Below are 23,586 nucleotides of genomic sequence, written 5' to 3' on the forward strand. Positions count from 1 at the left end.
TTTTTTCAAAAATAAATTTTACCTTTAATCGTACTAATAATTTAGAAAGTAATTTAGTTGAACGTGGACATTTCTTTTTTAATATTTGATGAAAATACAATATTCTTACTCAAAAATTAAATTTTATTCTTGTTAATTTTCGATCTGACCACTGAAACGCCCAAAATTACACCGCAGACTTGTATTATCTTGCAACACATATCATGATTCAGATTTAAAAGTTACTCATATACACGACGTGTCGCTACATCCCATCGTTATCGAATGTTTATTTAATGTCAAAACCACACGCACGCCTCGCACAGCTGAGTCGATGCAGACCTGCACGAATCTATTCCCTGTTCGGTCGCTTAATAAAAAAAATGAAGAAAAAAAATTCATTCGTGCGTTAAATTAATGTAATCGACATGATTTTTTCGAGTCACGATTGGCAAAGAAGTTATACAAATACCAGTGTAACAGCACAAATTTGTAAAATTATTACAGCTCGAACAAGATTTTTTCGACTGTTGCATGCTGACACGCTCACAAATCATTAAATAAATGCGTGTTATCAAGCGCGTACATTAGCTGCTTTAGAATAATCATGTCGCGTGAATTTGACCAGACACGCGTGTCAATAATTCAAGTACGCGATGTATAAATCAATCGGCCTATATCTTTAAGATTGACATAAACGGCACATTAATATTTTTGCCGCGAATTCGGCTATGCGCATACACTTTCATGCATTACAAAAATATATTTAGCTATTGAAAAAAAACTTCCGCAGAATGAGCAAATTTTATCAGTTATCTGCATCGCGCGGTTTGTTATAAAATCGTTAATTGAAGAGAATGACGTCAGGTGAATGACAGAATGCAATTTACAAAAGCGTCGGTGATCTCTTACATACATATTTTAGAGTTGACTTGAATTCACTCGATACATTTCGCCTACACTTGCCCAGACACTAGATGAAAGATCGTGTTATAATATAATAAAAAGAGATTATGGGCACAAAATGGCATGTATGAATAAAAATGCATCGTCCTGCGAATAGTAGATAGACTTACTAGGTATATAATACGAACAGATTTATAAGTATACAGTTCGCTAGAGTCATTGGACGGGAAAAAGCGGAAGTCACATTCGTCACGCGTATATATAAATATACGTCCAGAATGATGCACCAATTTCTTCGTTATATATCTATATATCAATGGCGCCGAGTCACGTGCGTAATGCTATCTGGAAACGCGATGTAACGTGATGCAATGAGAATCACGAGGTGTATACTCCGTATGTGTATATTCGCGACGCACCTTGAAAATTCAATTAAACAATTATCAATGTTGCACGGCTACATACACATTAAACAACATTACAAAAACTATATAGATCGTGCGCAGTGTACAATCTATCGTATAGTTATAGAAAAAGATGTTAATAATTAGCTCCGAGCAAGAGAGAGAGAGAGAAAGAGACGGCGATTAAAGAAGCAACGACTCTGATTCATTTGGCATTGAATTTTTTCCTTTCGGGGTCTATTCCGAACTTTGTAGACAACGTTTTTGAGAATTCAATGAGTAAGAAAGAAAAATCTTCCTGTATCGGCATGCGGTAGTGCTATATCGATCGAATTGCCTTCGCGCAGGTAGTACTCGAGTAGCGGCAACCGAGTATTCCAAATCGGAATTTCCGACGTCGGCGCTGATTAATCAGTGAGAATCTCGTTTGAAGCATGAATTTAGAACATGTTTTTAACAATAAAAGAGCTCAAACAATCAGCAGCATTATTTTCTTCCAAGCGCATAATGACTAAAGTGCGATCATTGCGATAATATCGACTACAATTATTCTTTCGAATCGATTTCCAATGTTTGTAAAACATGTAAAGTAGACACGTAAAATCGCGATCGGTATAAGTTTTTTGCTTTGTAAGTAAAAATATCCAGAACGTTAGAGTATTGGAGACTATCCATAGACGGTAAGAACATGCTGTTGGTTTATTGGCAACTGGCCGCAATAAACTCTCTCAAAGTAGCATCTCAGCTCAAGACCCAAATTTTCTACCTGCGCTAAAAACTGAAGATAAATTACGAAATACTTAGCTAGAGTTTATTTCCATGAATCGTAGAGGCATACACGCAGGCAATATCGCCAACTCAATCGAGTAGATTACAGTGGTGGCTATTGTTGCACCATAAAAGCTGTTGTAGCTATGAAAATGATAATTCGGAGCAAAAGAAGACACGAGAATCGTCGATTTTGTCTCGAACATCTGCGAGCTACGGGGCGTATAGTAGTGTCATATACACTCTACACACACACACACACTACGATCGAGCATGCAGATACAGCGTAAGAAGCTCGCGATTGCCGCGCAAACTCCGATTTGTCGTGCGTGCCGTGGCCCGTGTGTGTTGCTAATATGTTCCGTCTTCGTTCGTTGCTCTACAAAATCGGAGCGAATGTGTACGAGCCACGAGTATAGATGACGAGCGGTCTATAATACACACACATACGAGCTGGTACTCTCCGCGCTGGCCCCTCACCGCCATCGTCCACGCATACACACACACATTCGCACACATAGACAGTCGTTCTCAACCTCGGCTCGGCGCCCTCGCAGCCGCACATAGTGTGTACACACACAGCGAGCTCGCGATTTGCCGCTACTTTACACTGGCCGAGTGCCGACTCTCCTCAGTCGCAAACGTGCAACGAAGTAACTCGCTACACGCTCGCTCGTTTTACCTATCTCTTGTCTCGTTGGCAGATTACACAAGCAAACTCCCTCAAAATGGTTCACGAAGTTCAAACTCAAGTAAGTGTCTTTGAGAGCGGCACACTTTGCTGCACTTTCCTTAAGAATAAGTATATCGATCATCGTGGTTGCGGCAGGTGCAGAATCGTGTCCGGTGCTCGCATGCCTTGTTTGTGCGGCCAAAGTTCGTTGTATTATTACATGCACAGTTTCCTCGACGTTCTCGAGTGTCGTGCGAGCATTTCATCGCGTTAAGCAACTTGTAACTGCTCGAACGACTACACCGCGCGCCGAGAAATAGCACGAAGATTTATAACCTTTTTGTTTCGAACGCACAAGTTAGGGCGCGCGCGACATGGGTGTGCGAATTGATCTTTTTGAACTTTTCGCCGAGACAGCGATACACGATGTTGCTGGTGCACTGGCGATAAAAAAAGCAATAGCGATTAGCGTTGGTCGTGGTCCGTGCGAGGGTGTGTTGTCGCAGCCTAGCCGCAGACTTCGTGGCACCTATTTCTTCGGCCGGAACGCGCGATATCGATTCGCACTCACACCGACCAGAGTCTCGTGTGCATATTGTTATTAATGACTCGCAACGAAGCACCGAGCGATACTCGCGTTTCGGCACAGATGGCCTCGAGATTTTCTATAGGTAATCTCTCGGCCTCTACTGTACGCGCGTAATATATTTCTTACCTCGAGTTACACGATATAGTGACTCCGCGCGCTCTTACGAGTCCGCTCGATAATCACACTTGCATTAGCACCTTTTCTCTCTTCTATTATTGATAAACATTTTATAACGCGGGGGGTCTTGTGACATATTACACGCGGCTCGACAAATAATACAGAAGACGGAAGTTGCCGGTATTATCTTTTATTATTCGTCAACATTTTTGCGCGCGATTTCCGGTGCGTTTCGACTCGTTATTTGTACGAGAAAAAGAAGCAAACGATAGCACTCAGCTCGAGAGACCGACTGCGGAACCAATTATTATAATATTAATAGGATGACGCGCAGTAGCACCTTGGGCACCATCGCTATTCGCGCACGTAACGACGATGACGATGATTCATTAATGAGATGGGTCTCTTTTCCTCGTGCATACCTCATCATAATCATCAGACGCGCCAAATACGTGGCCGCCGTACGTGTAAGATTCCACGCGACGACGAGATAGCGGCACTCGCCGCCGAGTCGCGTGTATTACACATTACAAAGTTACGAAATTCATTCTAGTATTAAGTGATATACTCGCGCACAAATGCCTTGGACGTATTTTATGGATTTATATCTCGATGGTTAATTAAGCTTGGAACGATGAGAGCTTGAGGATGCGTTTCTTTGAAAAATTATTATGTCATTGATTATTTTTAAGCCACTTACACCGCGACTCGAGAATTTCTATGCTACATAGAAGTATCGCTGGTATACGCCTACGAATGTTACAGCACACTCTCTACAAGTAGCACAGCGCATTGCAGGACTCGATGACTATATAGATGTATGATAATAATATAGATCGATCACGATCCCGAGAATTGACCAACGCCTCGCTGCTACTATAACCGTGATTTTCACTAGATGCGTGCACAATGATATTTATAGAAAGTGCACACACTTTGTATTATGACCGCATCGCACGTGAGAAAATCTTCGTCATCCTCGTCGACGCGAGTCTCATTTAATTAGATTTTAATCGGTGCATGTGCAGATTTGCTGCTTTCAAACGAAAATACTACATCTACTTTATATTTATATTATAAATTATGACGCGCACTCTTAAGCGCCGTTAAATAAAATTTATTGCTTATGTTCATATGATGCGACAACTGGGTCCATTTATTTTACATACGAACAATAAAAAAAAAAAAACAACGACGAAAAAAACAACGAATTATGATCTGAATTTTGCCACTGATAAAAAATTCTTCGAAGGGATCTGTAATTTTCTTTCAAAACAAAAAAAACTTCCTTCGTCGGGTCCGTCTCGCTCGTATGAACTAATCAACTTGAAATTTTTCTAAATTACGGACATGTCTTTGCTATCGACGACTGTAAGAATTTTAAACTATTCGCAATTGAAACATTTTCATTTGCATACGTTTAACCATACGATTGTTGACTTGTGCAAATTATGTAACCTACAGCCAAAGCAGTTGAATTAAAAATTGGTCTTTTTATTCTCTTCCATTTCCATTCTTTAAATTCATACTTAATAAATAGTTAATTGTAAAATTTTTAATAATGCAAAATATGCTAAGATACATACATTTTTCCAAATTTATTAATGGAATTTTCAAGAGAAAATTTAATGTGTCCGTACAACCTTTATATTTGGTGATTTATTGATCAAAATATCATACCAACCTAAAATTTCTGTAAGCTGTGCAAGTGCATAATATAATTTGAATATTGTTTTGCTAATTATAGGAAGAGCTTAAGACGAAGCTGACAGAAGCTGGAGACAAACTTGTTGTCATTGATTTCTATGCCACCTGGTGCGGACCATGCAAGATGATTGCTCCTAAATTGGAAGAGCTCTCCAAGGTAAAATTCATCTACATTTTTTTAATCTTAAAAATAGCTCGAATTTGCATATCTTAACAATTCATTCAAAGAGCTTAACAAATATAGTTAATTATTTTATAACCGTCAGAGCATTTAATTAAATATATTCATTTGTTTACAGGAAACCACTGATGTTGTCTTTTTGAAAGTCAATGTTGACAATTTGGAAGCAGTAGCCGAAGAGTATGATATCCACAGTATGCCCACTTTTGTATTTATCAAGAACAGTCAACTTGTTGAAAAATTCAGTGGAGCTAACATCCAAAAGCTCATTGAAACAGTGAACAAACTGAAAGCCTAAACATTCCTAATAAGTTATTTTAAATACTGTAAAAAGATTACAACTTTTCTTGAAGTTTTGCTTCTAGTAATTTTACCACTGTTTGAATGTGGCTTAATGTTTACATAAAATGCACATAATCACAAGTTTTCATTTTTTATACAATTATTATTACCCACGAAAAATCAACGAAATATATACTCTGTACATCACAAAAAATGAACTCAAATTATAAACTTTTATCAATTTAAATTGTATACTCTTAATAGATCATTGTTTTATTTTTATACAAAATAAAATTTAACTCAAAAAAATTGTTTCTGATTGCTCAATTATAGTTGAATAATAATAATCATTAAATTCGATAAATAATGACACTCCAAAATATTATAATTACAACAAATTCATGTTATTATTTATTAATTTCAATAAATTCAACAATATAAAAAATTTAACTAATGAAAATATCATTACAAATATTTCTAATATTTACAAAATTAATTTAAAAACATAGTCATAAATAGTTACACTACACAGTCTATTTACTACAAATTGACCTCAGAGAAAAGAAGCCTGTTCCTATTTTAGAAGGTTGGCCCACCATCAGACGACTAGAAGGCGTCATCAAATTATCTTGTTTTCCTAAATTATATTAAAAAACAAAAAAAAAAACAATCAGTAAAATTAGTTAATTATTCGATTATCTTGTTCTGATATAAAAACATTTTACCTTCAACTGTAGCTTGCCTCAAGAACTGCAAAGAAGATTCAAAGCTCATTTGTTGCAGAGGCGAAGCAGAAGTTTCCATTCCTTTACGACTCATCGGTTGGAAAGAACCATCAAATGTCATGTAGTCTGCCACTAAAGACAAATGCCTCGGATCAACAGTAATGCTATACATATTGAAAACGTTTTTCACTTCCTTGAGAATTACTTTGTTAGCTGCCTCAATACCATACGTTTGGGATACTTGATAAATGTCATTGGTGTACAATTTATTCAGCTCCAAGTAATCATGATACCTGAACATTTGCTCAATATTGATTCCGTCGGTTTTTAGAATCAATCCGCCATTTGAATCTGGGTCAACGTAAGCTTTTTTGATATTAGGAACCTCCCAGATTACTAAATCCTTAGCAACACCTCGCAGAATCTTCGGTATGTCCAAACTTGTCACGTTGACCTCCACCTTTAAAACGACAAAAATAACAATTAGTTACGAAATTTCGTGAATTTCAAAAAATACTCGTATTCGTTTGACTTACCGATAACTCGTATTTTACCCATGAGTGATGTTTAACGTCGAAATCGTAGCCGATGATCTCGGGACATATTTTCTTAACCTCATCCTTTCTGTTCTGGATAGAACGCGCCGACCCTTCCAAAGACCCTGTACATTCGTCGTTGTTGTTGTTATTGTTGTTATTCAACGAGTTTAGTGACTGTTTCACGTCCTCGTCCTTCTCTTTATCGTCGTCTGCGTCTGCCTTCTCCTCTTCCATATCTTCATCTTCGGGGTCGTCGTATTCTTGGTTCTCTTGGTGCTTTGCGACCGATCTGGCCAGAGTCGCGTCCGCGTCCTCTGCCATCTCTTCCTCGTCCGATGACTCGTGCAACTCACCGAGATCCATTTCGCGAGGCTTAGTTTTCATCTTATCGTCATCGTCATCCTCACATTCATCATCGAGCATGGCGTTTTCAGCTTTACTGCTGACTTTCTTGTCCTTGAAGCGTATGTTCGCACCAATTTTCTTAGCCATAGGACTCAGTATTGCTAGGAATCCTTTTATGAAAGACACTTCGAATTTGGCAATGGCATCCTTAGGATGAATGACGAACTCATTTTTGTAGCATTTGTAGGGCAGCAATTCCAAAGTGATTTCATATTTCATTCGATGACCGTTCACGTTCTCAAGCTGGCGTTCTATTTTAATATTTTTCAGAATATCGGCTAGATAGCACCTGTTCAACCTCTTTTTTATCTAAAATGACACAAAATAATTAAATTGAAAATTTCTTCATACTTATTTGATATTATTAAATCAGTCTCATACCCTGTTGGCAATTTTTTCTAAATTAGGTAAATCTTTTTTGAAAGGTATATCCATTGTGGGTGTTTTAATGTTTTTTGAAGCCGTCATGAGGATTTCTCTCAATCTGGGAATACCAAGGGTGACGTTCATTTCACCACGACCCGCGAAGTGGAACGTATTCAAGGTCATTTGTGTAGATGGCTCTCCAATAGATTGAGCAGCTGTTTCAAAAATAATTTGTTATTTTTTTATGCTATGACAATAATATTTACGATAACAAATAAAAAACTGGGCTAAATTTACCTAACAAGCCAACTGGTTCGCCAGGTGGAGCAAATGTTTTCATGATTTTGGCGCAAAGAATGTCTCTAACGTCATCTCTATCGATAGATTTGCTCTTCTTTTGCATATAATTGTCGATTAACTTTTCTTGACTCTCATTCAGTACACCGAAGTGAAGATCCTGTCTGTACTTGCCAATAAGAGGTTGGGGACTCTTATAAACTTGCGCCTTGTACGTATTTTTCGTCGCATCGTCGGAGTTTAACCATTTGTCCAGAAGCAAACTCGCACCTCTACTTCTTCCCGGAATTTCGCTCTTCTTTAAGCTTTTGAGTTTATATTTTTCTTTGGGTTCTTGGGTTTTCGAAAAGAGGAGAAACGGACTGATGCGATTCCTTTGAAGAAGATCGCCGTGATTCTTTTGGAATTTACGTATTTTACGCGCTTGTTTGCTGAACTTGTCCACATCGGACGTAGATTTCAATCGCTCGAGCAGCTCGTCTTCGACGACGGCACGACGATTCTTCACCAAGAAGTCCATTTGGCCGTCATCAAGGAAGCGCGATTTGAGTATGTCCAGGCCGTCCTCGCCGTAAGCCACCTGCACGAGGGTACCGTCCGAATCTCGCACTGTACCGTCATAATGAATCGTCAATCCTTCCATATGCTTGATCAAGCACCTCTGCAGGTAACCGGATCTACTGGTTTTTACAGCTGTGTCGATGAGACCTTCGCGACCGGCCATGCAATGGAAGAAGAATTCTTGAGGCTGGATGCCGGTCATGAAACGACCGTCGATGAAACCACCGGCGCGCGGCGCTGGATCGTAGGCCAGAAAACTCGGCAAACTCTTGCCGCTGATCATGAGAGGTGGACGCTTGCCCTCCAGCTCGATCTGCCCCAACAGACAGGAGATCTGCATAGTATTGACGGTGGAACCTTTGGCACCGGACTGCACCATCAGTTGGAGATTATTTTCAGGGAACTTTTGTATGAGGCCCTGCGGGAGGCAGGTTTTGTTGATTTTATTGGTGAATTCATCCAGACTGGTTTTGTACTTGCGATCGACGGTGTTGCGGAATTTTGGATTTGTCGAGTAAGATTCTTCCATCTTGGCGGCGACTTGCTCGTCAGGCGTGTCTTCGGGCAGCTGCAAGATCGATCTGTGAATGCTCTTGCCGATTCTTCGGCATTTCTCGATGATCTTGGCACGTTTCGCGTCGGCGCGACTCGTGACGATAATATCGCGCGGGCCCAGGGTAAAGCCTATGATTCGTAAATAGGCCATGAACACCTTACCGAAGGCGCTGAGTAATTTGCCGGACGTAGTGCCGCCGTAGAGCTCGTAGGCGCAGTGCACGAGACCGTATTCCGTCGCACCGTAGTGCTTCTTGTCGAGCACGCCGCAGAGCAACTCGCCGTCACGGAAGATGACCTCGGCCTCGGACATGGTGTTGGCATTGTCGAACTTTGTGCCGCACTTCCATTCGCGCGGTTTAGCCGCTTGCCACTCATTGGCGCCGATCTTGGACGTGGCGTCGAGATTTATCTTGGCCTGGCCCCGCGGTATCAGATTGATGATGATGGTGGAGATGACTTGCTTACCCGACCACATCTGCACGGGCTTGATGATGCTTGGTGGCAGCAGGCTCAGCTTGCCCGGGACGTCCGACAGCGCTGAGAAGACGAGCTGCATGTAGTCGCCCTTGGTGAAGAAGTTGCCGCGCAAAGTGAGCTTCACGCCCGAGATAACGTGATCCTGGATGAGACCGCTGAGCGGTTTACCGTCCTTGGGTACGAGGTACTGATTGCTGACGTTGGCGATGTTGTAGGCCTCTGCGCGCGCCAGCTCGTTTTGCGGGAAGTGGGCATTCATCTCGTCGCCGTCGAAATCGGCGTTGTAGGCCTTGCAGTTGGCGTAATGGAGACGCAGGGTTTTCTCACCTCGCAGAATTCGAGCCTTGTGGCCCATTATACTGGGCTTATGCAGGGTGGGCTGACGATTCAGCAGCAGTATGTCCCCGTTCTGCAGATGACGATGGACGATCTTCGGTGTGCTGAATGTATTGTTGGGTTTGTCGTCCGCGGTGAGCAGTCGCTTGGCCAGGGCTTGGCGCTGTGCCGCGTCCGTGGAGCTCAGCCGCTTCACGAAGCCATCTTCTTCGATCATCGTAGCACCCGGGTGAACATTCGGACCGTTTAGGATCATTTGGCGCAGCTCGGCAGCGTTGAAGGGCGTCACCGGCACCGGATACGTCAATTTTGTGGCGAACGCTTCGGGGATGCCGATCTCGTCGACGTTGAGATTGGGGTCCGGTGTGATGACCGAGCGCGCTGCAAAGTTCACACGCTTGCCCATCATGTGCATGCGAAGCACGCCAGCTTTCTTTTCTATCACTTGCTTCAAACCTTGGCAATTTGCTGATTCGGTGGTCGAGCTCATGTCTCTATCGACCGTATGGTCAACATTGGATTGCAACTCTGTCCAGACATTGTGCAGTTTTTCCATATCTGTCTCCCCTCTGGTCTCTTTCAATGCCTTTTTTCCATACTCCGGAAGCTGATCGGTATTTCCATCTTTAATGGCTTGAATTATGTTGCGCAGAGTTAAACAGTTAACAATGATTGATCTATAGATCTGAGTTTGAGGGTGCTCGATCAAACTACCGTTCATATAGTTAACAGGTCGAGCATTTAATGGTAATACTGGTACTATGCTGAAGAAAAATATATCTGTTGGATATTCAATGGTTATATTGTTTAGGCAAGGAAACATGAGTCTCATTATTTCTTTTTCATTTACCCATAAATTTCTAAGAACTTTTTTTGACTCATCTGGCATAACTGGTAAACATTGATCAGAGTTTATATATTTTTTTCTAATTTTATTTCTTGTAACTTTAATTTCCCATAACTTCTCTTTACAGTTTTTGCATTTCTTGTCATCTTTTGTGCCTTTATCTGTTGCCTTTGACTTTTCCTTACTCATAGATTTATTTATGCAATCATACCACAGAGAGTACATATTTTTGTTACTTAGACAATCAGGTTCTTCAGTGATTATATTTGAGTTATTAGATTTGGCATTGTCATCGATACTTTGAATGTATTCTTGAAAGAGATTTTCAACAAGTTCAATGTCTTTCTTCCAATCTTTGTCTAATGGGACTCCTGCAAAAATCGCTGCATCTGATTCAAATTGCTCTACTTTCGTAATATAACCTTTTCTAAGAAGTTTCAGTTTAGAAGCAAGTAATACTTTTTGATAAGGCTCCATTTGAAAAGTATAACAGCTCAAGCATGAAATTTTCAATGCTAATTGTAAAGCCTTATGAAACATTGGATTGACAACAGGCATTGGTAATTCAATATGACCATAATGACCAGTACATTTAAATACATTAGAATTACAGATTTTACATGGTTCTGATGTTTCAGACAGTGGACCTAAAATTATAAATCATTAAGTTTTTAGTCCAGTAACATTAATAGTAATGGTCAGGTAAAAATTCAAAAGCAAAAATTAAGTCAACTTACCTAAATGTGGGTCGTGTAAGCCTCCATGTAAAGGATGTCCCAAGCTGTTGAATGAATCAGGGGTGGTAACTTTTTTACAACTTAAATGTTTAATATCTTCTTCAGTCAAAACAGAAAACTTAAGATTTGTTAGCTCGATATGTTTCGCCGTAATACGGCCGTTTTGTCTTGGATTTTTATTCATTTTATTAACATTTCTTGTACGAATGAACAAATGAGAAAAACTTTCAGAAATGAGAAATCACTCCTTATAAAACTAGCCTTTTAACGATTAAATTATACTTCAGAAGCAGCTACCGGGTACACGTGACTTTGTAAGGTTATAATCACTGCCAGCGTTCGACTCTGAAGTCTGAGGTCAAACTCAATTCAACGATGAAGCGGCTATGTCTTGCTGCGTGCAGCCTGCACACTGCTCGTGTTCTAAAGCATATCGAAAAATACTGGTGGCGCTTCTACGTCTCAATTTCGAAAATTACGTCTGACATTCTGAACACTCGTTCAAAGAGCTCGAAATTTTTTCACCGACTTACAATGTAATTTTTTCCATGTTATCAGTTCAGTGTTATCTCTACTAAAATAATTGATGATTATTAAAAAAAACTCGGAAAATTGAATTTCCCAAAATTATCATAAAAAATCGATATATTATTTGAAAAAAAAGGGGACTAAATATTGATTTATAAAAAAAAAAAACAACTACGATTTTCTCATATGACTATCAGATTTATTGGTCAAATTTCTTACAACTTTAATACAAGTTTTTACTAATACACTAAGAAATTGTTGTTTTACCATAGACAAACGAATAGCATATTAATTATAGCATGGGAAAAGCTTTTAATTGTCAATATATGTATTAATACATATATGCATAAACTATGTATGTGTAATAATATATCATTCAATTAGAGTTCATACAGTAATATACATAAATCAACATATATTAATTATTTTAATCATGTCATTGTAAATAAAGTAAATTAGTTCTATGTACAATTTTTTAATAGTAGAATATACATTCAGTTTTAACCAATATCCTCAATTCGTAAAAAATACCAAAACTACCTTTAAACAGGTGAATACAATTTTCCATTTTTCTCAAAGTTAACAATGCTTCTAATTTTTTATTCTAAATAATTATTTTACCAGCGCATTAACCGAATATTTATCGATTGTAAAATTAAAGATTCTTAATTGTGATGAACGACAATTTTTTTTACTACAAATGACGTTTTTTTGTCAAAAGCGCGTATCTTTTAAACTTGCCGAAAGTAAGTCTTATGTAGCTTTGAAGTATATATGTTTTAAGCTAAATCCTATTAAAATTATTAAATAGTATAGTCGTGAAATAATCTACAATTATGTATTTATTTTTGCATCAATTATCTTTGCAGCATCATCAAAAATAATGTATAAACGATACCTACATTTTTCATTTTGTCTAGGATATATAAATTAATATTTTTCTTATAGTAAATAAAAAAAAATGGAGCAAATCGATCATCTTATATTACTTCTTTACGTCGAATTGCCTCCCCAAGTTCGAATTAGATGCAAAGTTTTATTCAACTTAGCACACCATTCTAATCGATCTTCTTTTGTGTCAGCTGCTAACAGGTGTCTGAAAGCGAACGATAAATATAATGAGTTTTAATTTTAAAAAAATTGTATTGTTGAGATCGAATGAATACCTTATAGTTGTTGTTGATCCATTCAATACCATTATGAGACTGTTTGCATCTTCTGGTTCAGATGGCCTCGTTGTTTCCAACATAAATGTGTGAGGTCTTGCACAAATTTCTCGTGATACCAAATTCACGTTAGTAGTTGTTACAGCTGTAATTTTTCCATTTTTATTATAAAAATACTCCAAATTCAAAAATTCTGTGAAAAATGTGTAAAAAAAGACTTACTTTGTAAATCTAAACTGCCAATAGGAGTTTTCTTGCGTTCGTCATCGGGATATTTCCAATAAGAAATTGTCCCTTCTTTAAGTAAACACCATCGACGATGCCAAGCTCCAAAACCCGATACATCTTCAAACATGGTTAAAAATCCTCGGTGATCAACAGATACTTGCAGTTCGCACGAAGTATGCATCTGTAAGCGACCCTCTAATGGGGAAGAAAATGGAACCTGAAAAAAATAATAGTAATTAGTAGTGAAACATTTAATTACCTTGGATTTTTTTCATCAATGCCAACCTTGTTTAAGGTAAATTGGTGTCTTTGAACCTCTGTTAAACTGAAAATCATATAACCAGATAAAGAGAATGAAGTTGTCCTTGTTGCTGAGGCACCAGCTGGGCTGTGAAGATTAGGCATTACTAACTTGTTCTCGTGCTTAGTTTTTTTAGGAGTTTTCCCAGACTGAAAAATCATCAATTATTTGTGTTTTTTCAACTACCATACTATAAATTAGTCTATAACATCGATCATTTTTATTTACCTTTTTATTACCACTGGAGTGAATATGATATTTAATATCATGAGGGAGGATTTCAGCCCGAGTTTGTAATGAATAAACTTCAATTGTTACTTTGAAGTCACTGTATAAATCTTGTAACTTCAACGTTGACGGGAAACGTACACAAGAGTCTCCTGGATGAGCCTGAACAACTGGAGTGGCTAGTACTGTTTCTAAATGACGCACAAGACATACAAAATGTAAACACGTATCTGAAATGTTTAAAAAAAAACATGTTAAATTGTACGTGTTTTAATGGATTGTATTACTTTGTTAAGTTTAATAAAATTCAAACTATATTACCTTCCTCTTGATTACGGTAAAAATCTTTTTTCAAGGGTAGAGTAATTGCTGAAATAGTTACAGAACCACTCTCTTGAATTTCAGGAGTACCAGGAACAGCGGGCCTCAACGATCCTTCAACTTTCAAACGTTGCACTTCGTTCAACGCAGCTTGCCTCCGTTGAGCTGTAAAATAAAAATTTGAAGTTAAAAGGATAGTTTTCATTTCGTCAATGATAATTTACAAAACCTTACATGCAACTAAGAGTAATCTCTCCCCTTCAACTTGCTCTTGAGAGTTTGTGAATTCTATTGTCGAAATACACAAATTCAAAGCTTGAGATGCTTGACCAATTATAGTATTCTGCTTTTGAACGTCATCCAGCAATCTTCTCACTTTTTCTTGAACCAAAACAGCTTCTTGTACTTCATCGACTGCAGAATCCGAAGTAGTACCATCAACTTCCGGAACTCGAGTTATTACTCGAACAGGTGATTTAACATTTTGATTTTTCATTTTTCTGTACATGCTGACACTATGTACAAGAGGAGAATTATAGGCATTCCCGGGATTATATGACGTTTGAGGTGATTTTGTAGGAGTGGGAACTTTTGGAGATTTGTACCCATGCGAATAGTTGAAGCTATTAGAAATAGCAGAAGGACTCTTAGTACTTTTGTTGAGTTTAGGTGGTGTTGGTCCATCTTCGTCGAAACCTTGAAGAGCAAGACATTCATCGAGATACTCATCCATTTCATCCAGCACTGAAATATCAGACGTTGTGCTGTCTGGATCAGGTTCTATTGATCTCTGCAATTTAATGATTTCTCACATTAAAAAAAAATTATATTACAAATAAAAATTGGTAAAAACCGGTAAACTTGTTTCAATGAATAAATAATTTACCTTCTTATGAAGTGTTGTCTGCTGGCTTACAGCTCTTAAAATACTGCGGCCGAGACTTGTATTTCCAATATCATCATCGCTCTCATACTCATCATTCTAGCATAACATAATATAAGCTAATGTTTATTTAATTCGTAAAAACTTCTTAACCAGATTGTCACACTTACTGGATAAAATTCAGCTTCTGTGCAGATGTCTGTATCAGTCGGATTGTCTAACGCTGCAGTTTCGGGCTCAGTACTCTCAGTGGTGTACTCTGTGTCCGTTTCCGTCGAACCTGAATTAGGTTCTAAAATGGCAGGTTTTTTGAAAGGTGATGTCTTTGTAGGGCTATTTTGTCTAATAGTTGGTAGAGGAGGTGGAGGCGGAGGAGCAGAATTCTCCTGTAAAATACATAAATTACCGGTGTTGTTATAAAAAAAACCATATATTAAATAAAAAATAAGAATTACAGGGGCTGGTGTCGGCTTTACTGGACAAACTAGAGAATTTTTAGGTGAACCCTTTCCTTCGCTGCTCTCGCTCGTTCTCAATCCAGCATTATGGGTAGCTGAAGTTGTTTCCGGACGACGATGGAATCGATTCCTTAGCATTTCAAGTTCTCGCATACGCTCAGCTTGAACGTTGTGTAAAATATCATTTTCCAATTCTTGGGTGCGTTTACCTTGTTCGAAAATATTACGCTGAGCTTCTACCGCGCGTCCGGTATCGACTTTTGGTCGCCAACTCGTCTGATTATCTACGTAAAAAAAAAATAAATTGAATAACTATCTACAATTTCTTTTCGAACTTATTTCAATGATAAATATAAATCGAAAGATTTGTATGCTACTTATTAGAAGACTAGTGTTTTACAGCGTTAAATAAAATGAATCTTGAAACCAGAATAGTTAATTTTATAATCTTCTTAATCCCCAAAAATTTCTGTTAAAATTAGTGCTGAAAAAAAACTTATTAAAAAAGCAGATATTTTGTAAGTAAAAAGCCTTAGGTACTAGAAGAAAATTTTATACATGTAAATATTATAAAAAATTTAATCAACAGTTTACAATTACCGTTGTGCTGAGAGGACGGTTTCCCTTTTTCAAAAAGCTTATTTGTAGGAACAGACATCGTGAGTGGCGCTTTGGGAATTAGAGCTTCTCCTTTATTCCTTTCAAATAGGGCCTTCCTCTCGGACAACGTCATCTCGGTAGGGTCCTTTGTCTTCGGAGTTGAACCTTTGGTCTCAAACATCGACGCTTTACTCAACACCGAACCTGGCGACTGTACGAGGGAACTTTTAGGTGAACCGTTATAACCGAATCGCGAATTTAAGCGCGTGTTACTAACAGCTGGAGAACTCGATCCACTAGTCTGCGGTTTCGTTAATTGTTTCTCTGGCGTTTTACTTTTCACGGGACTCGTAGACGCGCGTTTGCTATTAACGGCGGGTTTTTCGTCGATTCTCGAATAGCTGCTGGTCGATGGTTGATTCCTCAAAAACTGAGACTTCACTGGCGACTTTACTGGAGACCTCACTGGTGATCGCTGTTGGCTCGACGAATTTTTTGATTCCTGGGAACAACTCTTATTGTAATCATACACAATCCGGGAATTATGCGGGGATCGGGTAAATCCCTGTGTTTCCTGTAAAACATTGTTTACACACTACTGCATTAATCAAAATCAAATCCAATCAATTGTTATCTGATTTTTTGTCTAATCAAAAGGAAGATACAGGAATTCCCGACACCACATTTTATTGGCAATAAAAATTTGAATAGTTTATCAAAAATTTAAGTTATCTTTACCAAATTTTCAAAAACCGATTTATCCAGTTTATGTCTTAGAGGGCTGTTACTTTTATTAGAACCATTCAGTCCGCTTGTACTAGGTTGTGGTTCAAATCCACCTTTTACTTGCTCATTCATTCGAGCTTGAACTCTTTCAGCTTTAGATACTGTTTTTTTCTCCTAAATTATCAACAAATTAAATTATAATATTGTAGTCAAAATAGCAATATAATTATATTGATAGGTTATTGTCAAAAATAATAAAATTTATAATTACAATTGTAGGATGAGATAAATCATCTTCCCAACTGTTGATGTCAGTAGCAAGGGCAGCTAATCTTTGCAATCTAGCAGGTTTATATTTGTTACCAGGTTTCACTTCTTCCACAGCGAATTTTTCTTCATTTTTATGTATTGGCGAACTTAATTCTGAGGCTTTGTCTTCTACAAAAAGTTTGAATAGATCAATTTTTAACATATATAATTTCATACATTAGCTAAATTTGACAACACAATAAAATTACCAGAGTACAATTTTCCTAATCGTTGTAATTTTGATTTGGTAACATTTTCTTTTGTAGTATCTTCTTCTTTTTTTAATGGCGAAGATCTTCTAGCAAGTTTAGCGGGAGATCCTTTTGGAGAAACAGATACTTCTGTTTGTTTTTGAGGCGATTTTTTAAAAATAGTTTCTGTAATAACTTGAAAGAAAAATTGTTCAAATTTTGATTGTGCGGTGAAGTAAATAAATAATTAATTGATATTTTGAAACCAATTTGGAAATTTTGGCTAGACGAACAATATTTAAGCAAGAGATAATTTGAATTGAGTTTTTTTTTAATTACCTGGAGCCTGAGATAAAATATTAGCTTCTCTGAGAGGTCTTTTTGACACATCATGACCAGTGTTAGCTAGTTGAGTATTCAGCTTTTCTCTCCTGGCTTTAGCACGCTCTATGATACGCTAAAAAAACAATAAAAAATGTTTATAAATTATTTTCCAATTCTAACTCAATTTACTTTGAGTTCGCTTATTAACCTACTAATATTATGACGCGGATGATTTTCCCGCCATAACATATACTTTTGTAAAAATTTACATGCTGTACGAATGCACGAAATTTTTTCATAGAATCTTAATATTGAATCTCTTTGCTATGCTCACATTTATCGAGCAGAGTTTATACACGAATATGCTCAATCTGATAAGTGATAATCAACTCAATGAATCATAATATTATGAATGAATTAATGATGTCGGGAAATAAAATTGAGATGCTAAGTTTTTCATTGCTATAGAATTCATGCGTTTATTATATCAAGTAATACAACATCTCATCAGCATAAAAATATTTTGTTCAATGAGTAGGATAATTGTGAATACGTCGCCTAATGGTAAAGACGAATATAAAAATAGATTGTACACAGAAAGTACGACGCAGCGCGGTATATATAATGCACATATGCAATATGAGAAGAAAAATAAGCAAAACTCCAAAATTGTTTAGTTATAAACTGTTTTATGACGGAACAATATTTAGCAATGTTTTCAAGACACTTCGAAAACTCGGACGTATGTAGGATAAAATCGAGTTTTTAGCGTTGTATTTGTATAAAAGAAAAAAATCGTGATTCATGCATGCACAAGTTTCGGTTATCCTCTTACTCTCCATTAACATCATAAGTCGATTAAAAGCGATGACAAAATTGATTTACTTAATTAATTGATTAAACTTAATCGATTTACACATGCAAAAATTGTTCATATAAACAATTACTCACAGTAGTGAATGGATCCATTTTTCTCGTTTATTGGGCGAACTCTCAAAGGGGGGTATATGGCCGCGGAGCCTTGCGTATTATTGTTTTAGCGTGCCTTTTAACCACTCAACGCACGCTCGAGACTTCTCCGTCTATCACTGCCTCTTTCCACGGAAATTTCGCTATTCACCTAGTACTTTCACAATTTATCGTCCTAAACAATAAACAAGAGTTTCGCTGCAGTTTGGTGTGCTACTGAACTTCAGTACAGCAAACTAGCGTACACAAAAATGCGTACTGGGCCTGGTGTGTGTATTGTCAGGCGAATGCACTAACTGCGTTTGATTTCGCTTAACGGTTTTCGTTCCGTCGTTCGCTTTTGCTCTCTCTCTCTCTCTCTTATGTGCTTTTGTATTTTAAATTCGAGCGTGCACGAGTAGTAGTGGCTGCCGCCTCGTAGTACTCGACCAACCAAACATCTGTCAGAGAGAAGACGGGAAAGGGAATCCTGTATACAAGCGCTGTATGTAATATGTGTATGATGTTACAATACATACACGTATATAGAAAATGCCGCGACTACAGCACTTACATATCTCACCGGCCGGGTGTATAACCGGCGCATTCCGAGTGTCGGTATATGTATTAATAGTACAACGTTGCCATGAGCCACGCTTATAAAAGCATCCTGCGAGCTCGGCTTAAAATCAAAGAGCGATTTCTTTTTTCGAATTTTCACCGATTACATCTCACATCTGTATCTGTCTGTATATTTATGTCGTTGTAGAGATCGCGTCGACGAGTTGCAAAGATTTTTTTCCGTAAAATCGAGTTTGAAAAAGAATTCACGCCTTTCTCGTAAGGGCGTGCGATGCTGTTCTTATGATCGCGAAGGACGATCGTCGAAATTTGACAACGTTGTATACAATTGTGGGGCTTCTTGCCGCATCCGTGTAGGTTGCATAAACACATTTAAAATTCTGTTCTCCGATTGGCCGTCGTAGAAGAATTTCAAATTCACGGTAGGCCAATCGCAATGCAGTGGATGTCCGAAGTGTACAGAAGATACTAATGAAGGATAATAAAGAAAACAAAAATACAGCACTGCGCTTCATTCATATTTAAGTTACACGCGAAGTTCGATAGCAAGACACGTTAAAACTTTATGTACTTTAAAATAAGTCGTATTCGCTTACAAAATGATATATAAGACTTAAATACTTGAAACAACAATGCTAATGAAATTCATTAATATAATTTCTTCTTAACATACATTTTATCTATTTAAATGCTTAGCTAGTCAAAATTTCACAATACCATTGATGATCACTATTATATTCAGTTATATACTTGATTAGCAAACTATTTGAACATGGAATCTAAATTCACTTTGACAGTGCATGTAAACATATTGTATTATTATATTATTTACACATAGGATGGGAAAGAAAGGTAAATAAAAAATTAAAAGATATAATTCCAACTTAAAGAAGAATCATTTTATTTAGTATCTCTTATCCAAGAGGCCGTCTTTCTTTGCCAATCTGACAATGCAGTCATCAGACTCACCCTGAAACACAAAAAAATGGCTGTTGAAATTGTTTGTTCAATTATGATTTTGTTTACTAAAATATATTGATGAGCTTTTACAAAAAATTGTTGTATAAAGAAATTGAAAATCTGGAGTACAAAAAAGTTTGTCATCGTAAAATGATAATTTTTTCTTTTTAGATTTCTTTACAAGTTTGAGTAGAAAATATATGCTTTACACAATATTGTTAAGTTTTTCTAATGATGTATTTACTTATAGAATTATTTAATAATAAAGAAAGTTAAACTAATTAATTAACTTGAACAACTTTCAATCAATATTCTTAGCATATACCTAATATTTAGATCACGAGTAATCAATTGTTTTAAATGGAAGAAACTCAACTGCTTATTTTCAGACAAATAATCAAAAATATAAATATCATCATTCACAAATAAGTTGAACTTGGATAAAATGTTTAAATTTAAATGGTAAAATTCACTCCAACTGAATGATATAGAATAGTTCTGAAGTACTTGTAACTCACCATGCGTCTGATAGATCCACTGATAGCATACATTTTAATTGTATCAGTCATGCGGCCAGTGACTGGATCAAGATCGACTAAAGCCAATTGAATAGAGGCATGATCCTTAGCGTGGATAATGCGGTTGCTGGCTGAGCTAAATAAAATAATACAACATGAATCAATGCACAAGGAATACCAAAGGATAGTAGATAAACGATATATTTGAGCGTAGTGATTAAGCATGAAAGTGAATAGTTCTTTTGACATAACCTAAATAATATTTTAAATGAGCACGTGGCCCGCTAAATTTGCAATTAAAATTCATTTTCATTTCATATCACAAACAATTTAAAAAAAGGAGTCGAAACTAAATAACTTTGGTGTCTATGAAAATTTATAATATACTATTTAACACGTGGGATTCTTACCACTTTCTGGGGCAGTAGAGGTCTACAAATTCTCCGGCGTCGTTTTCCATTATGGATACCTGAAAACACAAATTCATCAATAAATAAATATCACAGTTAGTAGCTGAATGAATAAATGCAATAGAACGGTGAAAAAAACTTCAATTTAATTTGTATTTTTTCATTTTTTAACTTTTTTTCCGTACCTGCGTTTCTCTATGGTGGAGTAATAAACTAGAAAGGAAGATCTCATGAGAGCGAGAAACACTGCTAACTAGTATAGAGTAGATTGGTATAGCGCTTTGAGTTCGACTAGCGGTTGCTGTAGGAAGCTTAAGTATATGCAGAACTCTGTGAAACAAGAGGCGGGAATTATGAAATGAAAACAAAAAAGATATGTTGTTAGTTTCAAGGGTCTAGAATGCCCGCCCACTTAGTCAGTATTTTGTATTAATTATTTTGTTCTAATTTCTCTCAATGAATAATGAGTCAATGAACCAATTACCTTAAAATATCGATATAACGTTCAGCAGAGAGATACCATTATTCTTGTGGTCTTGTTTTCACGGAATCGTCTTATAAGCTTACTTTAATTAACTTTTAACTTTTACAGAATAGCTTATTTTGACGCTGTTAAGGAAGAGTAGAACGTTTCTATACATTTTTAAATGTAAACGTGCTAGTCTTCCTTAACAGCATCGATTTATAGAATTTATGAAAATCAAAATAAAACAATCAATTTAATTTACTCGAAAATCTGGACAATTACGGTGAAACAAGTCTACAAACATAATTATGTCGATCTTCTGATGATAATTACAAAGTTTCAAGATAATTTCATTAATCAGTGAAAAAAATGAGGACAAAATAATTCGGTACTAAATACCTACTGATTGGGTATGTCTGGTTCTTTAGGGAGAAGTTTTTTTATGTTTAATATGGTTCGAAATAAATTTTAAATGGACATAGAGTATTTTTTGCAGGACAAAAAAATGTGGTTGAGATCCCGTGTAACAGTCACTTGTAATCACATGTGTCATATACGTGCTTATGTGTGAGTGTGTTTGCTTTGACTTCTCAGCAGGCGAGAATTGAAGTTAGGCGAGAGTCGTGTTTGATCGACTCATTGTTACAACAAGTAAATGAATTCGCTTTTAAAAATTGAAATGTCGAATTAAATTTTCTTATTATATTTAAAAGTGTTCATTGGAATTTTTTTCAATTACCGTGTATGACCGTTAACTTGGTTTAATTAATTAAAATATATAATCAAATTTTTTACAAAACAAATAAAAAGGCAATGATTCTAGGGATTTTAACTTTCAGACGTAGCTGCAGAGTGAGACTCGTCGACCATTTAATATGTTCACGGATGTAATTGGAACTAGAACATAGTTTCGTTTCATTTCTGCTCTCACGCTGGCAGTGTGTTGAAACTTGTGATCTGTGAACATTTGATATATTTTTCTGAAGGTTGAACAAGAAATTTGTGAAAATGGCTGCTGCTGTTTTGCTTCGTCGTGCTATCACCCAAAAAATCATGTCCAGAAATTATTCCGCTCACATGGATCCGAAGCAAGCCAGTAAGTTTATATTGCTATTCGACGCTGTTGCAGTATTGATTTATGCCGAGCGACATTATGAGGTTGGCTCATCGCGTCAACTATCGTCTACATTTTTGTCTTTTAGCACCCTCTTGAATTTTTGCTCCCATACATCGATGTTTCAATAATATTCAATGAAAATAGTCGATAGCTATTAAATAAGAAATATCATTTGGCAAGTTTCTTGTCAATATTTTAAGTTGAGATATAATTACAGAGTTACATAACAAAACTTAAGAAATAGTAAATAGTTGTTGAACACTAGTTTATATTTAAAATATTGCTGCGATAGTTTAATGTAATGATAACTGCTTCTTTTATGTCCAAACAGCTTGGAAATAGAAAGTTCCAGAATTAACATTAATTTAATAACAATTAATGTGCAGTTGTTACATTTCGTTCATAATTTTCAGTGGCTGCTTATAAAATGTGGAAAAATTTAACTTACTATGTTGTACCTGTTGTACTTGGACTTGCTGGAGCTAGTGTATATATCAATACTGAAGAACCTGAACGTCCAGAGTTCATTCCGTATGAACACTTGAGAATTCGTTCTAAGGTAGGAATATTTAGAACTAAAATAATTATTTTTATAAAATTTTTAAAAATGTAATTTAATTTTCAGAGATTTCCCTGGGGTGATGGAAATAGAACTTTCTTCCATAATCCACATGTTAACGCCTTACCCAATGGATATGAAGATCATTAAGTAATACTGTTTATGAATTAATACAGCAATGTCATATTATATGTTACTATGAATTGATGCAAATTGCTAAGCTTTGTTAATAGGAAAAATATAAATATTGAAATTGAAATTAACTTCTAAGATTTATACACATTATTTGAAAATCATGCATAACCAATT

The 23,586-nt window shown here is 36.6% G+C and overlaps 5 protein-coding genes across 6 annotated transcripts; 2 read left to right on the top strand and 3 right to left on the bottom strand.

Moving 5' to 3' along the window:
• The first annotated feature begins 2,637 nt into the window (after positions 1-2,637).
• LOC106650175 (thioredoxin-2-like) lies at positions 2,638-5,867 on the top strand. Its single transcript, XM_014368057.2, has 3 exons — positions 2,638-2,809; positions 5,184-5,300; positions 5,443-5,867. The coding sequence occupies exons 1-3, from the start codon at positions 2,786-2,788 to the stop codon at positions 5,620-5,622; spliced, it is 321 nt and encodes a 106-aa protein (XP_014223543.1). The 5' UTR covers positions 2,638-2,785; the 3' UTR covers positions 5,623-5,867.
• A 182-nt stretch (positions 5,868-6,049) lies between these two features.
• On the bottom strand, positions 6,050-11,870 carry LOC106650215 (DNA-directed RNA polymerase I subunit RPA1). Its single transcript, XM_014368131.2, has 6 exons — positions 11,455-11,870; positions 7,939-11,364; positions 7,657-7,856; positions 6,868-7,584; positions 6,332-6,791; positions 6,050-6,243 (listed from the first exon to the last, which is right to left on the bottom strand). The coding sequence occupies exons 1-6, from the start codon at positions 11,636-11,638 to the stop codon at positions 6,140-6,142; spliced, it is 5,091 nt and encodes a 1,696-aa protein (XP_014223617.1). The 5' UTR covers positions 11,639-11,870; the 3' UTR covers positions 6,050-6,139.
• A 289-nt stretch (positions 11,871-12,159) lies between these two features.
• Positions 12,160-19,146, bottom strand: LOC106649975 (anillin-like). Of its 2 annotated transcripts, none has more exons than XM_014367719.2 (17): positions 18,669-19,146; positions 17,733-17,850; positions 17,412-17,588; positions 17,165-17,331; positions 16,906-17,067; positions 16,445-16,741; positions 16,168-16,378; positions 15,565-15,851; positions 15,280-15,495; positions 15,113-15,208; positions 14,461-15,016; positions 14,227-14,391; positions 13,906-14,135; positions 13,662-13,826; positions 13,371-13,593; positions 13,149-13,293; positions 12,160-13,078 (listed from the first exon to the last, which is right to left on the bottom strand). In XM_014367719.2, exons 1-17 carry the CDS (start codon positions 18,684-18,686, stop codon positions 12,976-12,978), a joined length of 3,336 nt encoding a protein of 1,111 aa, XP_014223205.1. In that variant the 5' UTR covers positions 18,687-19,146; the 3' UTR covers positions 12,160-12,975. The 2 variants fall into 2 exon arrangements, with proteins under 2 accessions (XP_014223205.1, XP_014223207.1); XM_014367721.2 differs by having other exon boundaries at positions 16,445-16,669; positions 18,669-19,145.
• A 978-nt stretch (positions 19,147-20,124) lies between these two features.
• On the bottom strand, positions 20,125-21,434 carry LOC106650166 (40S ribosomal protein S21). The gene is made up of 4 exons (XM_023461213.1): positions 21,321-21,434; positions 21,136-21,194; positions 20,726-20,861; positions 20,125-20,217 (listed from the first exon to the last, which is right to left on the bottom strand). The coding sequence occupies exons 2-4, from the start codon at positions 21,183-21,185 to the stop codon at positions 20,152-20,154; spliced, it is 252 nt and encodes an 83-aa protein (XP_023316981.1). The 5' UTR covers positions 21,186-21,194; positions 21,321-21,434; the 3' UTR covers positions 20,125-20,151.
• A 1,077-nt stretch (positions 21,435-22,511) lies between these two features.
• On the top strand, positions 22,512-23,540 carry LOC106650165 (cytochrome c oxidase subunit 6A1, mitochondrial-like). The gene is made up of 3 exons (XM_014368036.2): positions 22,512-22,697; positions 23,132-23,277; positions 23,344-23,540. Exons 1-3 carry the CDS (start codon positions 22,610-22,612, stop codon positions 23,425-23,427), a joined length of 318 nt encoding a protein of 105 aa, XP_014223522.1. The 5' UTR covers positions 22,512-22,609; the 3' UTR covers positions 23,428-23,540.
• Positions 23,541-23,586: the final 46 nt, after the last annotated feature.

Source organism: Trichogramma pretiosum, unplaced genomic scaffold (assembly GCF_000599845.2).
Source record: "Trichogramma pretiosum strain Unisexual culture from Peru unplaced genomic scaffold, Tpre_2.0 scaffold15, whole genome shotgun sequence".
NCBI lineage: Eukaryota > Metazoa > Arthropoda > Insecta > Hymenoptera > Trichogrammatidae > Trichogramma > Trichogramma pretiosum.

Coding starts and splice junctions, on each gene's coding strand:
- LOC106650165 (XM_014368036.2), top strand. CDS start 22,610: ATGGCTGCTGCTGTTTTGCTTCGTCGTGCTATCACCCAAAAAATCATG. Junction 22,698..23,131: donor CATGGATCCGAAGCAAGCCA/GTAAGTTTATAT, acceptor CATAATTTTCAG/TGGCTGCTTATAAAATGTGG. Junction 23,278..23,343: donor ACTTGAGAATTCGTTCTAAG/GTAGGAATATTT, acceptor TTTAATTTTCAG/AGATTTCCCTGGGGTGATGG.
- LOC106650166 (XM_023461213.1), bottom strand. CDS start 21,185: ATGGAAAACGACGCCGGAGAATTTGTAGACCTCTACTGCCCCAGAAAG. Junction 20,862..21,135: donor CTCTACTGCCCCAGAAAGTG/GTAAGAATCCCA, acceptor TATTTTATTTAG/CTCAGCCAGCAACCGCATTA. Junction 20,218..20,725: donor GTGGATCTATCAGACGCATG/GTGAGTTACAAG, acceptor TTTGTGTTTCAG/GGTGAGTCTGATGACTGCAT.
- LOC106649975 (XM_014367719.2), bottom strand. Junction 15,852..16,167: donor ACCGTCCTCTCAGCACAACG/GTAATTGTAAAC, acceptor TTTTTTACGTAG/ATAATCAGACGAGTTGGCGA. Junction 13,827..13,905: donor ACTCCAGTGGTAATAAAAAG/GTAAATAAAAAT, acceptor ATGATTTTTCAG/TCTGGGAAAACTCCTAAAAA.
- LOC106650175 (XM_014368057.2), top strand. CDS start 2,786: ATGGTTCACGAAGTTCAAACTCAA. Junction 2,810..5,183: donor TTCACGAAGTTCAAACTCAA/GTAAGTGTCTTT, acceptor TGCTAATTATAG/GAAGAGCTTAAGACGAAGCT. Junction 5,301..5,442: donor AATTGGAAGAGCTCTCCAAG/GTAAAATTCATC, acceptor ATTTGTTTACAG/GAAACCACTGATGTTGTCTT.
- LOC106650215 (XM_014368131.2), bottom strand. CDS start 11,638: ATGAATAAAAATCCAAGACAAAACGGCCGTATTACGGCGAAACATATC. Junction 7,857..7,938: donor CGAACCAGTTGGCTTGTTAG/GTAAATTTAGCC, acceptor TTTTTGAAACAG/CTGCTCAATCTATTGGAGAG. Junction 6,792..6,867: donor GGGTAAAATACGAGTTATCG/GTAAGTCAAACG, acceptor GTCGTTTTAAAG/GTGGAGGTCAACGTGACAAG.